Here is a 14,710-nt window from a genome sequence, read left to right as displayed (position 1 = left end):
GACAGGACACCAAGAGATATGCTATTTTATTTAAAATCAGAACACAGTAGATAACAGAAAGACTTATTATGCAAACAAATCCACTGTATGTTTCACAACTTGCTTGGCATATAAAATTGCCCCTTATTAAGACAGTTCAGGATCACACAGAGGAACTGTTCAGGCACAGGACGACTCTGCCCCCTCTGAACTCCACGTCTGCCACGCAGCTCCACGTGAGGGTGAAAGAATTGTCAGCCTGAGCTCTGTATCTACGTTGTGATTCCAGTTTGAGAGGGCAGAGAAGTCCCAAGAGAGGTGGAGACTGAGGCTGTGGAGGTTGGGGCAGTAATGGGGACGATCACCTCGAGCAGGCAGTGCCCAGGTGCCTCCTGGCGTGGCAGGGCAGCTCCTGTTCCCTCCAGCAGTACAGAGGTGACCTGGCTGGATCAGCTGTGCTGCAACAACTGACTCCACCTTCTCTGGGAGGCAGCCCCGAGTGCAGAGACCCAGAACTGCTCCAAGTCCCAGCTCACAGAACCGCTACAAAACACTGGCACAAAGAATGTCGCCCAAAGAGAGCATTTCCAATGTTACCAACACTCTAAAGCCGTGTTACACATTGTATTTAAAGGATTTTTCTCCACTCCAGTTGCTTTGGGGAAGTATATGCTATTTGTAGCAGATATCAAAAATCCTTTTTTTATATATATATATATATATTTTAATTTTTTTTGGCAAGCATCGTGAGCCACCCCCTCTCAAGTCTCAGCTTGCCTATGGCATTTTAATCTCACTATTTTATAAACAGTGCAAATTAGTACAATTCTAAACATCCTAGCCAGAGCAGAATTCACTTATTAGCTATAAGAGAACAGGAGAAGCTGTTGAAGGGCTACAGGTTGAAAGCACTGACACAACTCTTGCCAGGTTAGTGTTTTGTCAAGTTTGTTGCTGAAAGATTGAACAGCTTTCCACAGTCATTCTTCTCCTTTACCCTTAAACATCACCAGCAGTCAAGTAAATATTTACAGTTTGTGTGCACACACACACACACAAAATTAATGGCAAAACGTTTTCCATGAGCAGCTGGACTTCAGTTATGAGCTTGCAATAACTGAAACATCACATTAGTTACATCAGCTACGTTCAAACTTACCCATCAGTGAAGGCAACTATAAGCTTACAAATAGCAGATACAGCTGTTTTCTTCTGAAGTATGAGGGTCAGTTTTTTGTGAAAGTCAGTGCTCTCAAAGAGCCCTTAAATTAGAGTTAAGCAATGGCCATTCAAATGATAAAAATGCTAATATCCTAGAATTACAATCACAAGTAGTGATCCTAAGGCACATCAGCCACATGCATATGCAATAATGCATTGTTTTGCTTTCAGACAAAAAAAAAAAATTGCATTAGGTTTGTCTGTATTTAGTGTGCACAAGAGGTTGTTTTTAGACAAAAGTATCCCTGAAAGGTCATTGTTATCACAAAAGTTACCAAAAGACAGAAGATTTAACAAGTAGTAAAAATATTTTTGGACTACTAATACCAATAGTCTGATACATAAAATGCAGTGCAAATTCACAATACACTTATCTATCACCCCCATCACTTCTGAGGATTTCCAACCCTCGGAAAAAAAGTTGGCACCTGATAAGTGTAAAATATACCTGGTTGTTTTTATGAAATCTTAGTAAAACTGATTTTGGGAGTGTTTTAGAGTTTTTGTGTAGCAGGCTCAAAGTATGAATTTCTGTATTCAGACTCCACCCTGGTAGCCCCCACCCACTTTAGTTCTTTCTAGGACACAAACCATTTCTACAGCAGACTCATGTTTAGCATCCAGATACAACAGCTGCCATCCAAATACCAGCACTAACAGCACAGCAAAGTTACTTTGAAACAAGTCATAATTAACCATGCTTATACAAAGCTTCAGTGAGAAAATAATACCAAGAAAAGATATCACACTATTTAAAAAAAAAACCAAAACAACAACCACATCCTGTACCATCACTAGATTACAGAAAAAAACACACTTTGCAAACAAATCCAATGCACATTGCTTTACAAAATCCCCCATCTATAAAAACTTGCCAGACTAACACTGGGGAATTGGTTCAGATGCCAGTAACACTGACCAACTTTCTGCCCTTTGTCTGCAGAAGGCAAAACAAGCCAAATGACCATATTAGTATTTTCAGAATTGAGAGCTTCCTGTTATGATCTTAATTTCAGATTAGTATTTGCTAACCACCACACTCCAGAGGAAATGATTAAGGGACAATCCAGGTCTTACATAAAGAAAAATAAAATAGATATTCTATTCTGACTGATGTTTGCAGTACTTCTAAACAATTTAGTGCATTCCAGGACAATGATACCAAAAGGCTCTGAAATAACCAGGGGCTCTGACAGATTCTGGACTGACTGGTAACAAATTCACAGACACATTCTGTGCAAACAACAAGTGTTAAAATTTGCCTCCCCCAGTGCTGGATTAAAATACCAGCATGTGTCTGCACCTTAGGCTTCAAGAGTCTCATGGAGAGTGAAATCTGAGCTGCCCTAAAAAGCCTCTCCCATCCAGGGGCAGAAGTCAAGAACCATAAGATGCAAACAGCCACCATGGATTTCAAAAGGCTTTTCTTTTTTTGCCTACTTGCAGAGAAACATTAACTGCAAATTCCAGATAGATACACATGCCCCAAACTGCATAACTAAATGAAATGGGAAAGTTAAAAATAGTTCTCCCAAGCGAGAGACAGAGTTAAGGGATAAAAAGAAATTGTGGAAATTCAAGTGGGCAATTACATGTGAAAATCCAGTATATGATTAAGAAAATACCCTGCCTAGATTCCTGGAATCACATGGTATCAAAAGCTAAGCACCTGTGTAAAAAAAATCATTCCTGTATCCAAGGTGTGGAAAAGGAGAAAAAAAACAACCATTAGAAAGAGTCTTAATAGGCAAGGAAATAAAACTGCCTGGTAAAGTGTCTATAAAACCCTAAACTGGCTCTACAAACAGTTTAGTTTCATTTCAAGAGACCAGGACTTTGAGGGTATCAAGCTACTTAGGAGTGGGAGTAGTGCCTACTTTGATTACACACTAAGGTAACAACTGAAATGCAAAAATGAAACTCCTGTCCTTTTCCCCATCTAAAACCCCCCAAGGTGTTCTGACAGGAGCTTCAGCTCAGTGAGCTCTGAAAACCTCGTGCACCTGGCCCTGGATGCACAAGGATGCTGAGGGGGGTCCTGTGCACACCCCAGCAGTTAGATATGGTTGTTACCATCCCAACACTGTCACGGACACGGAATTCCTCAGAGAGACAAGCAGCTCCCCGTTTGCCACACACACATCCAGCTGCCAGGGGAATACATCAGAACACAGGAGGATGCTGATTTACCATCACTAAGGAATTCAGAGCGTGACTTGGTTCGTAACATCAGCAAACCCACAGCCGGTGCCTTCCCAATTTGATGGATTTACAGAATTTAGACCTTATCACCTTCCTGGGAAACACTTGTCCTCACTGACCTTTGCAAACAAACATCACCACATTTAGCAAAGCAATTGCAAACCTCTGTGCCACAGCTCGGCCTTTGTGCTCCATTGTGCAAAGAACAGAGGCTTCCCACTGCCCACAGCAAGTCTCTGATGGGGGAAAAGGAAATATAAGCACCAATACATAAGTCAGGCGCACCCAAATATTTACTGGAGGATAAAGCCAGGATGTGGTGGAAGGCGAGGTGGTCTTTGGGGAAGAGGAGGAGGGTAGGGTGGTACAAACTGAGCTGGGTATCCCGGCTGTGCCGTTTGACTCGTGGGCTGAGCTGCTCCCGGCCGAGGCGGGAGAGGAGGGTACGGAGCACCTGGGTAAGAAAGAGCTGGTCCTGAACTCATGGCTGCAGTGAAGGGAGTGGGGAATCGTCCTGCCGGGCCCGAGGGAGGCGGCGGGGGTGGGATCCGCCGGGGCACCACCGAGGGAGGAGGGTTTGCATCCGCCTTGTAGGGATCTGCAGGGGCTGCTGCGGGCTCGGGTGGTCTCGGCTGCGCGGGCGGCTGAGCCTGAGGAAGTCTCTGTCCCTTCAGCACCATTTCCTGCAGCTTCTCGATCTTCACCCGGCGCAGGTGAGCCAGTTTCCGCTTGCTCTGGTACTCGTCGATGAAGGAATCCAGTGGTATTTCACCATCAAGGAACTTTTCTGCCATGTTCTGTCAAATACAGAACATTCTCTTAGGAAACAGCCTACTGCAACAGAATCTAAATGGCTCACATCCCAAAAATAGCATCATTTTGCCTGTGATTTTCCAGCTGGCATATGGAAGATGACTGGCATACCAAAGAATTCTGAGGAGAACTTTCAGTTAGTTATTACTCAGAAGCACTGAGAGTTAAATATCACCTTTGCATAAATTTATACTGAAGTAACAGCAGTATAAACATCTGAATCTTGCTCTGAGCATTCCTCTGATCAGCAGAGATGAGAACAAACCAAGTCCAGCAGTTTTCCAGATTGCCAGCTAAGCTGAATTACAGCTCAGTGCTGCTTGAATGCCAACAGAAACACTGAGCTCTGTGAGACTCAGCACAGAGATTATTGCTAAGTCAGGTTTAAGATTCAGCCTTACTTATGGCTTTGGGTAAAGGATGTTCAATAATTGAGAGATGAACAAAGTTACTAAATTCAGCTTGTCCTGGGAATGTCTTTTTACAGTCACAACTAAGGGCTAATAAGCAATTTTTTTCCTTCCTGATTAATTCCAGAAAATGCCTGCATGCAAATCAGCAAACAAAACCAAACACTCCCATTATTCTGAAGTCACACCACCCTTCAAGCACTTGTGTTACAGCAAGTGGTGACCACTGGCAACCTGCACAGACACATTTGAAATCACAATGGAATATCTCACCAGAAACAATGGAGGAAAAGCAGCACAGGCACAGTTTTTTTATTAGGCTACTAATTGACATTTATTATGAAGTAATACATATACCAGGCAAACCCCACTAAAAAAAGATTCCACATTTTTAAACTCTACAAGTTTGAGGTCAAAGCCAAGGAACTAAGAGGGTTTGCCTGTCTTCTAAAAAGGAGCACTTTCTCTCTTGAACTTCAGAGATGTTAAGAGTAAAAAATTACTCAGATTAAAAAAAGAAATAAAATTGCTGGAATCAAACAGCTGTTCCCTGAAGCTCAAATCAAAGACAAGACCATATTCTTAAAAGCACCCCTTAATCTGTCACATGCTCAACTCAGCACTGCTGGCACGGACACTGGAAGGTTCTGGTAATGGGTGGAAGTGGCAGAATTGGGGTGCTCTGTCATTACCTCTGTGTCCTCCTCAATCTTCGCCCCCTCAGTCTGCAGCAGTGCCAGCAGGGTCTCCAGGGAAGCATTGCTGGATTGTCTGTCTGCAAAGGCACAGGAAGGACAGAAGATGACAACTGGCTCTAAGTGACTTCAAACTACACAACAACCTCTAAGGCACATCTGCACAACCAGCAGACTCTGCAGTTCTGCACAGGATGATCACAAGAAGAAATCTATTACAAAGTTCAGGATGAAATTTAATTCCAGTTATATATTTGTAATATTGAAAGCACTTCAAGCAAGTGCAATATCAGATGTAAAATGTAATTCAGTATGAATGTTAAAAGCAATATTCAATTTGATTTATAAATAGTCATTGAAAATTCAAAGTGTTTTGCTCTTTAGCAAGGTAAATGAAGTTGATAATGTAGAGAAGAGTAGGTCAAGAACAGGTAGGTAAAAAGAAGAATCCACAGTATCTGTTACTAGATGTGACAGTCACTTAATAAATCATCAGAAGTGTGATCTATTTCAGCACTACACAAGAATGACATTTCACTTTGTACCCTAATTCACACAGCTAAAAATGAGACACCAAAAACCAACCAACAAACAGGCAACAGATTTACATTCACTTAGAAAACAGCAAATCATAATTGTCAACAGCCAGCGTTACCTAGTTTTGTTTTCTTTATCTGGTATGCTTCAAAAAGAACTTGAAGCTCTTGGTATTTCTCAGTCAAATTTGATTTCAGAGACTCCAACTTTGGCTGGTACAGGAGATTTCCTTCTGCCAGACTGCGGTTGCTGGCAAGAGTCATGTCCTTGCTGTGCTGAACATTTTGGGCCTGGATATAAATTTAATAAAAAAGAAGTGTGTGAAATGACAGTGAAATTATTAAGCAAGACAAAATGAGAACATGAAAGCTTTTAAATAAACAACAAAAGTAAGCCCTATGTAAGAATTAGTGCTGTGGCATTGGACCTTGAACTGATGAACAAATGACGAAACATTGACAGATAAAGCGACAGCTCTTGAAAAAATCTGAATTCCAGCAGTGAGATACAATGAGTGCAGAAGAATATCATCCCTTATCCTGTTAACATGTAAAAAATAAGGATTGCATCGTGACTGTTCCTTCTCCAGAATATTTTTCCCCAACTGTGTTACACCAATCATGGATTAATGCCAAAACCTTCATTTTTTTCTGTTTAATCCTTCTGCTTTAACAGTTCCTAAATAGCCTGAAGAAAAAGTGACAATTCTCACACACCCAAGATTCAGCCAGATTCCAGTTTGCTCACACATGCACAAGATTTTATCAGGAAAGCCTTCAGGAGCTCTGGGAGAGATGAGTGTTTGGAGAAGTCTGCCCTGGGTGTCACATTAAATTCATTAAAATATTCAGACATCAAAAGGAAAAAAAAAACAAAAACCCAAGAAAAAAACAACCAAGGGATTTGATTTCAGATTCTCAGGCTGAATCAACAAGTGGAATAGTCTTCCCAGGGCACAACAGACTAATTCTATTGAGCTGCCTTCAAAACCAACAGAAGTTTGGTACATTTTGGCACCCTCCTCCATCCATGTGTCCCTTCTAGCCCAGGTTGTCCCTGGTCAGCTGCAGCTGCTCCCACTTACAGCCCCTGCAGTCCCTGAAAACACAAGCACAGACCTTGCTCCTGCCACACTTCTGGGTGAACACAGAGCCACACCTCAGAAACACCAAAAGAAGAAACCCAAATCAGCTGTTTAAATGCCCCATAAAAGGTCAGCATCAAAATTCAGGTGTTTTTCCAAGCACAGCCACTGTCTTGGAGAGCAATTACTTCCTTTTGAAATATTTAGATGCTATATTTAATGCCCTAAATTCAAAAGTAGCTTGGTGTTACTTAAACACACCTTTGTCCCCAGATATTGCTCTTCAAATACCAAAGCTTTACTCTCACCTTGTTCTTGCCAAATCACTTAAAAACCCAACAATAACTGCCAAAGATAATACAGAGTCCTAAATTCTACATCAAATCCCAATTTCACTCCAAATTGTGACATTCAGAAATTACACTTTCAATATTGTTTTGTATTTTCAAGCCTAAATAAGCATCCAGCCCTATGCTTGTGTTCAGTGTGGATCCTTTCCAAGAATAAAAAGAAAATCCTCTTCTTATATTTGAATCTAATGCAAAATAATTTAAATTAAACTGGTTTCCCTTTGTTTATTCTCATATGAAACCATCCTGTTAGATTGTTACATTCAGAAAGCTGAAGTCCCCCTATTTTACATTTTTTTAAAAACAATTATGAAGGGAACTAAAATACACAGGATTTAACAGCTTAATTAGTGGCATCCAACTCTTACCAACCTCCTGCCATCACCACAAGCCTTGTTACTTGCTGGCTCCTGAACTGCCAGCCAAATAAAATTGTATGCAAAAAGATTGATGGGTTCTGGTGCCTCTTTCACCGTTTTAATGAGCTCACTACTTCCTCACAGCAAATTCAGTATTTTCACTGCTTGGGAGGCTGATATTCTCATTTCAAAGCAGGTGCACAGTCAGTCAGGAGAGACCAGTTTAATGAGTGAACTTTGATCTCTCTTTTAGGATGAAGATGTACATTTACTCAGGGCAGAAAAAAAGCCAGAGGATACAAACCTAGAAGCCTTTCAAGAGCACAAATACCCAGAAAAGGAAGCTTTTACTAAAATCATATATAGTAAAGAGGAGAAGGCAGAACTCCAGATAAACAGAATAAGGAAAGGCTTCCTAAAGTCAGTCAAAAGTGAGACTTTTGTGATGTTGTCCCTGCCTCAAGTGTCAGAATATTTTTCAACAGGACAGGCAGGAGGAAGAAGCAACAAAATCCTAATATTTTATAATGATCTGCTGGATAACTTTACTTTTAAATAATTTTAAATGTGTGAAGATGAGTAGATACCACTATGACATGATGTACTTGACTCGTAAAAATAAGAAAAACGTGACTAATATGACCTGCCTACATCTAAAGCAGAGTAACATCCTGTCCTTTGCATCTGATATTTAATAATTATGGACTAGACTAAACTTCAGCAAAAGTCTTAAAGACACTTGTGTAAAACTGAAAAAGTTAAAGTATTTGTAATTATACTTTAAGTTATAGTGCTTGAAATTACACAGGAGTTAATAACTGAAACCTTTTCCATATCAGAGCATTTCTGAGAAGCATGTATTTTTTGTAACAGAAGTTGATCAAAAATGGTAATTGACACTTAATGATGAATTAAAATGTCACTCCTGAAGCCTTCACTTCCAGCATTGGTCTGTGTCAAATTCCTTTTAACAATGCACACTTGGAGAGATGAGAAACCTGAATCTCACCCAAAACCATGGAAAGAACCAGTTCCTCAAATACAAAGCAAACTTAGGAATGATGTTTAATGAAAGTTAAGGAGGAGCTGGTGAAGACCCATCCACTTGTTTCAGGACATTGAAATATTTCATGTCACTGAAAGAGTTTTGAAATCTGTGAATTCTACTTCCCAACAAACAGAACAGATATAATCCCAGAGTGATGCAAATTGAATAGTCATGATTTATAAACCAGGATAATCCCTGTCACTGATGTTCTGGTCTGTGTAAAAACTTTACAGCAAACTATTCCAATACACTTGGAATTTAATTTGAGGAATCAGAAAGCAAACACTGTAAAGTTTGCCTAAAGAACACTGTAGAAAAGCTTTCAAAGAAATGAGTAATTTAAAACTACAAAAGAACCAGCTGCAAAATCATCCAAAGGTCAAATGCACAGTCCAGCATGAGCAGTCTATTAAGATTATCAGTGCAGCACAAAGAATGCTTTCAGCATCCATTCACAGCTTTCCACAAGCCCAAGACAAAAGCTGAGGAAGGAATAAATGCAACAAAAGGTATTTTGTTGTGACATGTGACAAAAATGTGCATTAGCAGGGAACTGCTCCTGCACTGGTTGTTCACCTGCCCACTGGAAGTGCAAGGAAAAAAAGTTATTTAGAGATAAAAAGAGCATGGGACTCCAGCAGAATTCCTTACAAGACTCTTGAGGTCATGAGCACTTCTACAGGCAGGAAACGTTAATCTGAAACCAGATGAAAATACCAGTCAGAATCACGAGACACAATGAAACAGGACAATATTAAGGAGAATATATGACTTTTTTTCTTTTCCCCTTTCACTGCTAAGCTCCTGCTATGAGTTCTGAATGGGACAAACGGGGCAACCATACTGAGCTGCTTAAAAGGGGATTTTCATGGTACAAGGATTGCTCACCCCTGAGCAGACCACTCAACACCAAAGTGTGCTGCAAGAAAATGAAGCCATGGACACACAGAGCTTATTAAAAACAAAAGTCATGGTTTATGCAGCACTTCAAAATTTAAGCTGCTTAAAAAAATATGAATTTCTTTAATGGGCATAATTTGAATAATTTTACTCAAGGATTTATTTAATGAGCATTTCCAAGAGCAGGCAGCAGCAACTGCTTTGGGAATTTAGAGTCTACTTTTTTATGAACTGCAGCTTTGTTTCATCCCACTTTTAAAAATGGGAAAAAAAAAAAAAAAAAGCTGGATAAAATTAAACCAGAACTAGTACTAGCTTAGCAACATTCATACTATAAATGTTGATCCCTTACTCCAAAATAATGGTTTGCAGCAAGAGTTATTTGTGTAAAACGTCTCTGAGAAGCGCCTCTCTGGTTCATCCAAAAACACATTCCCAGAGGAGCTGCCTCCTGAGAAACTGAGCAATCCTGACTACCCACAAAGTCCATCAAGAGCTGCTATAATTATAATCTTGCTCTGGCCAGCACCAGGGCGAGGATTCTCTTGGTACCTTTGAGAAAAAGTCTCTTAAGGAGCTATAAATAAAAAGCAGCTTTGTGTGGCACTGTTTTAATTGCTTTATACATAGGACACATCTGTGTCAGTTATAGATTTCTCCAGCCTTTATCATGCCCACATTCTCTTTCACTTAAACATACTTGTAAATTAAGAATAAAATATGCAGTCACACTGTGGAAGTATAAAGATGCACATTTGGAGTATCAAATTAACCCCTGAAACAGGAGCTGACAGGTGCAGAGTAGGAGAAGAGACTTTTTTTACAGAAGATTTAGGAGTGCTTTTCATCAAGGACTCGTGAATAATAATACACCCCCTAACAACATCTGTTCTGTAATAAATATTAAAACATACTGCAAAGTAATTAGATTGGCTAAATTTAGCTCCTCTGATTACTTAAAAGTGACAAAATAAAGCTTAGAAGGTAAGCTGCAGTTCCTAGACATTTCTTGCAGAGGCAAGACGCTCAGCACTGCAATTTGCACTCATCAGACACAGACAGGTTACTCATTTGATTCTCAGCTAGAAGAGAAAAACCTGTACTTGTCACCAAGTCTAATTCCTAACTTTGCAACTAAATTTCATGTTTGGCCAACAAGAACATGACCGCTTGCACAATGTGGTTTTAGAACAGGAGTAGGAATCCAAGAAATCTGGGCATGAATGCACATAGTTCAACTTGGACTTTCTGCCCTGCACGATCTTTCCAATCAGCTTTTGAGAAAAGGACCATGCTCAAAAAATTCCTTTTGTGCTTGCCAGTGTACTCTGAAATGCTGGAATGAGAAGAAGGCAATACATTTCTGACTTCTTGATTTCACATAATTAAGGTATTGAAAAGCAAGTAATTTTTGGCCATGGAACCTTAGCAGTTGCACACAATACTGCACTGTTACAGTTATCTCTCCAGGAGATAAAAAAGACAATTCACATTCACAGGGAAATTCATCAAATCATCACCAGTGTCAGGTCACAAATTCTCTCATCTGTGCTTTTTAGAGTTATCTCACTGAGACTGACTTTTATAAATAAATTACTTTTATGACCCTGCCATGGCAGGGGGTTTGGAACTAAATGATCTTTCAGGTCCCTTCCAACCCAAACCATCCTATTTCATGAAGATGAATGCTCTACATGCGCTACAGAGATCAACCTGAAAGGATGATATATAAAAAAAAAACCCTCCTCAGTTTCAAAAGACCGGGAGTACCAGACAAGGAGCTTCCTTCCTCTTTCTCACAGACAAGATGTTGATTGTTGAAGCCCTGCAAGCCCAGAGGCTGCAGACCCAAGCTCAGAGACAGGAAAAGCGACTGTTCAGCTCTGATGCCACCGTGTCACACACCTGGGGACACATGTGCAGGACGTTCTGCAAACACATCACCACCCCCTGGGCACACACAGACACTCATACACACACCCCCACAAATCCTGCTCAAATGCCACACAGGAATACATTCCCTGCAAGGCTGGAAGTGCCTATTTTTAGCTGTTAGCAAGAAAGCCAAGTGGTTTTTCCAAATCCTCCTCCTTTCTGAACAAAACATTGGGGTTTGAGCTGGGTTTCCCCTGCAACAAGGAGAACAAAGGTATTTTTTTACTATGGAATAATCAGCTTTAACCGACTTCAACACTGAAAATACAAGTGACCTCTGAGAAGTGACTCGGGAATCGTGATTTAATTGGCATGTCACAGTAAAATTAGGAATTTAAGGACTTTGGAACAACCCTACAACCTGGGTACAACTGGATGAACTGACAGCCAGTGAAGTCACCATGGTGCCTCCTTAATATTCAGGATTTCCCTCTTTCCCTCTTCCTGCCACACACTTCCCAGTGAAAACTCAGATCTCAGCAGCACATGCAATAAACAATTCAGTGAAGGCAAAAACAGAATGAGGAAGAAATATTCAAGCATGGCCAATTCCTTCCAAGATGGGTAAACACATTTCTAGTTGAACAGACTCCAGTAAAAGCCTCCACATCCAATAAAAGAGGATTATAGCAGACAGCAGCACAGCCGTGTTTCCACACAGCCTGAGCACCTTCAAACCTGGCCACACTTTCCAAACACCACAAAATATTCCCTCGGGCCCGGAGAACTTTACTCTACAATTTTAAAGCCTTAAGATGCCAACGGAAGAGGAGAAAACCTGAGGGTCAAATCGAGAATATGGGCTGACTGTGTAATGACTGAGGATCTTTTCTACCGAGGTCATGAGGTTTTCTATCACTTCTGACCTACAGTCTTAAGTTCACACTGACAAATAAATAATAATAAAGAGCCACCAAGGCAAGCCTTGTGCTTGTGCCCTCCTCAGAGTCACAGTGGAACCAGCAGCACTGCACCCGTTCACATCTTTATGAAGTTAAGCCCATTATAACCCACCGAGTTTCCTTAAATAGTTTTTATTCAGCAGGGTGCTCCTGCCCCCAGCAAACCACGGGGCCTTCAAGAGCTCTCTGCATGTTCTACTTTCCACAGCACCGGCTGTTTCTTCTAAGTTCTCAAAATATAACCTCGCATGTGAAGTTATTATGGCTGCCCCGCTCTCAGAAATCTATTGACACAAAGTTTAAAATCCAAATTGTCGCATAATACAGCAAATAAATTCCCCAGGACACCTCATCAACTCAGCCCCAGCCTTCAGTGGGCCTCTCCATGGGTAATACTTTGACAATTTGGCTCGAGGTGATCCAGAACAATTTCCTCAGAAGGGCCAGAACCTCAGTTTGAGGGAACACAATTATAATTGATTTCACTTAATAAAGTAAGCTTCTTTCTCAAGAACACGTTGCCACTGATTTTCTTCTCCTGAGGCTTTTGTCCTCTAATTTAAGAAAACAAAAAAAACCCCCAAATAAATACAGGACCCAGAGAAGTAGAGCACATTTTTTTTCTTTTAAAGTTTTCATACATATAGTTTTATCTTCTTCACTCCTATCTGACTAACAGTGAGATTCTTTCAGGCACATATGTGGCCAAATAAACCCACAACAGTCTCGTATCTGAACTGTAACACCCAGTGTCCACTGGCACATAGAAAAACCAGTTAAAGGCAACCACAGCCAGAGGAAGAAAACAGGCTCCTATTTTGTTTTAAGAATCACAGATCCCAAAGCACGACTTAGAGCCTGATGCACTGACAAAGACACTTCAAACAGGCAAAACAAGCAGCAGAAAAGCCTGACAGCCCTCGCTGCGCCCAGCATACCAACCGGGGCACACAGAAATCTCTTTCACATTGTTTTGAATTCACCCTGGCAAAATCCTTCACCACGGCTAAGGCACAAAACAAGGGCTGTGCGAATGGAAAAGCTGATCCTACCTCCGGGCCGTCAGCGTCTCCTAATTCAGTGGCTGAATTAATTTAATTTAGCGTTTTCAGCCCGCCGAGCCCTCACCCCTCCTGTGGCACCGAGCGGGCACCGATCCCCCCGCCGCGGGCCGGGGAACAAAAGGCCGGGAGGGCCGGGACGAGGGCCGGGGGCGGCAGGGAAGGGGGAAGCGAGGAAAGGACAGGCAGCGCTTCCCGCAGCCCCGGGGGCTCCTCACGCACCGGCAGCTCCACGGCAGGGCCGAGAGCGGCCGGCGGCTCCGGGGAGCGGAGAGTCATTAACCTCCCCAACACCGAGCCGCGCCGGCGACCCCGCGGGCTGAGGGGGGGCGGCACGAATAGAGGCCGCGGCCGGGGAGTATGAGGCAGCCCCTCACCTCTTCCATCTCGCGGGCCATGTCCTGGAGCTGCTTCTCGTCGTCCAGCAGCGCGCTGAGCTCCTGCAGGCTCAGCGCCTCCAGGCGCCGCGCGTCCAGCGCCATCCCGGCCCCGCTCCCGTTCCCGCCCCGCTCCCGGACCGGAAGTACCGCCGCGGTCTCGCCCCGGCCCGGCGGGCACCGCCCTCAGCGCCCCCTGCCGGGAGGGGCGTGTCGGGGCGTACCACGCGACCGGGGGGCCGCGCGGCGGGAGGGGGGCGCTGCTGGACGGAACCAAAGGGGCCTGGGGAGGGGGGGCCGCGGTGGCTGAGGGGAGCCCCTGGGAGGGGGGGGTGAAGCTCCTGTGAGGGATCCGTGGGTGAAGCCCCTCCATGGGCAGAGCCCCGCACAGAGCGAGCTTTGTGTGCTGCGCTCACGTGGGGCACTCGGGGCCCTCGGAATCCCCGAGGGATCGGTCATTGAGGTTGGAAAAGACCTCTGAGGTCATCGCGTCCGGCTTGTGACCGATCACCAGCTTCTCCACCAGACCACAGCGCTGAGTGCCAAGTCCAGTATTTCCTTACACATACAGGTATGGGGACTCCACCACGTCCCTGGGCAACCCTTTCCAATGTTTTATCACCCTTTCAGTTAACAAATTCCTCCTGGTGTCCAGCCTGAGCCTCCCCTGGCCCAGCCTTCTGGTGCTGTCCCTGTTCCCTGGCAGCAGAGCCCGATCCCCCGGCTTGTCCCCTCCTGTCAGGAGCTGTGCAGAGCCAGAAGGGCCCCCTGAGCCTCCTTTTCTCCAGGCTGAGCCCCTTTCCCAGCTCCCTCAGCCTCTTCTGGGGCTCCAGCCCC

The 14,710-nt window shown here is 43.1% G+C and overlaps 1 protein-coding gene across 1 annotated transcript; it reads right to left on the bottom strand.

Moving 5' to 3' along the window:
* VPS37B (VPS37B subunit of ESCRT-I) lies at positions 1-14,029 on the bottom strand. The gene is made up of 4 exons (XM_015644077.3): positions 13,874-14,029; positions 5,976-6,147; positions 5,318-5,400; positions 1-4,199 (listed from the first exon to the last, which is right to left on the bottom strand). Exons 1-4 carry the CDS (start codon positions 13,976-13,978, stop codon positions 3,696-3,698), a joined length of 864 nt encoding a protein of 287 aa, XP_015499563.1. The 5' UTR covers positions 13,979-14,029; the 3' UTR covers positions 1-3,695.
* Between the last annotated feature and the right edge of the window lie 681 nt (positions 14,030-14,710).

This window comes from Parus major, chromosome 15, assembly GCF_001522545.3.
Source record: "Parus major isolate Abel chromosome 15, Parus_major1.1, whole genome shotgun sequence".
Classification (NCBI taxonomy): domain Eukaryota; kingdom Metazoa; phylum Chordata; class Aves; order Passeriformes; family Paridae; genus Parus; species Parus major.
Note: the sequence above shows the minus strand (reverse complement) of the source record. Positions and strands in the feature narration are given on the sequence as shown.

Bases quoted from the DNA above. Each gene is read 5' to 3' on its own strand.
- VPS37B (XM_015644077.3), bottom strand. From the start codon at position 13,978: ATGGCGCTGGACGCGCGGCGCCTGGAGGCGCTGAGCCTGCAGGAGCTC. The intron at 6,148-13,873 runs GTGAGGGGCTGC...ATTTATATCCAG, and splicing joins TGGCCCGCGAGATGGAAGAG to GCCCAAAATGTTCAGCACAG. The intron at 4,200-5,317 runs GTAATGACAGAG...TGTATTTGACAG, and splicing joins AGATTGAGGAGGACACAGAG to AACATGGCAGAAAAGTTCCT.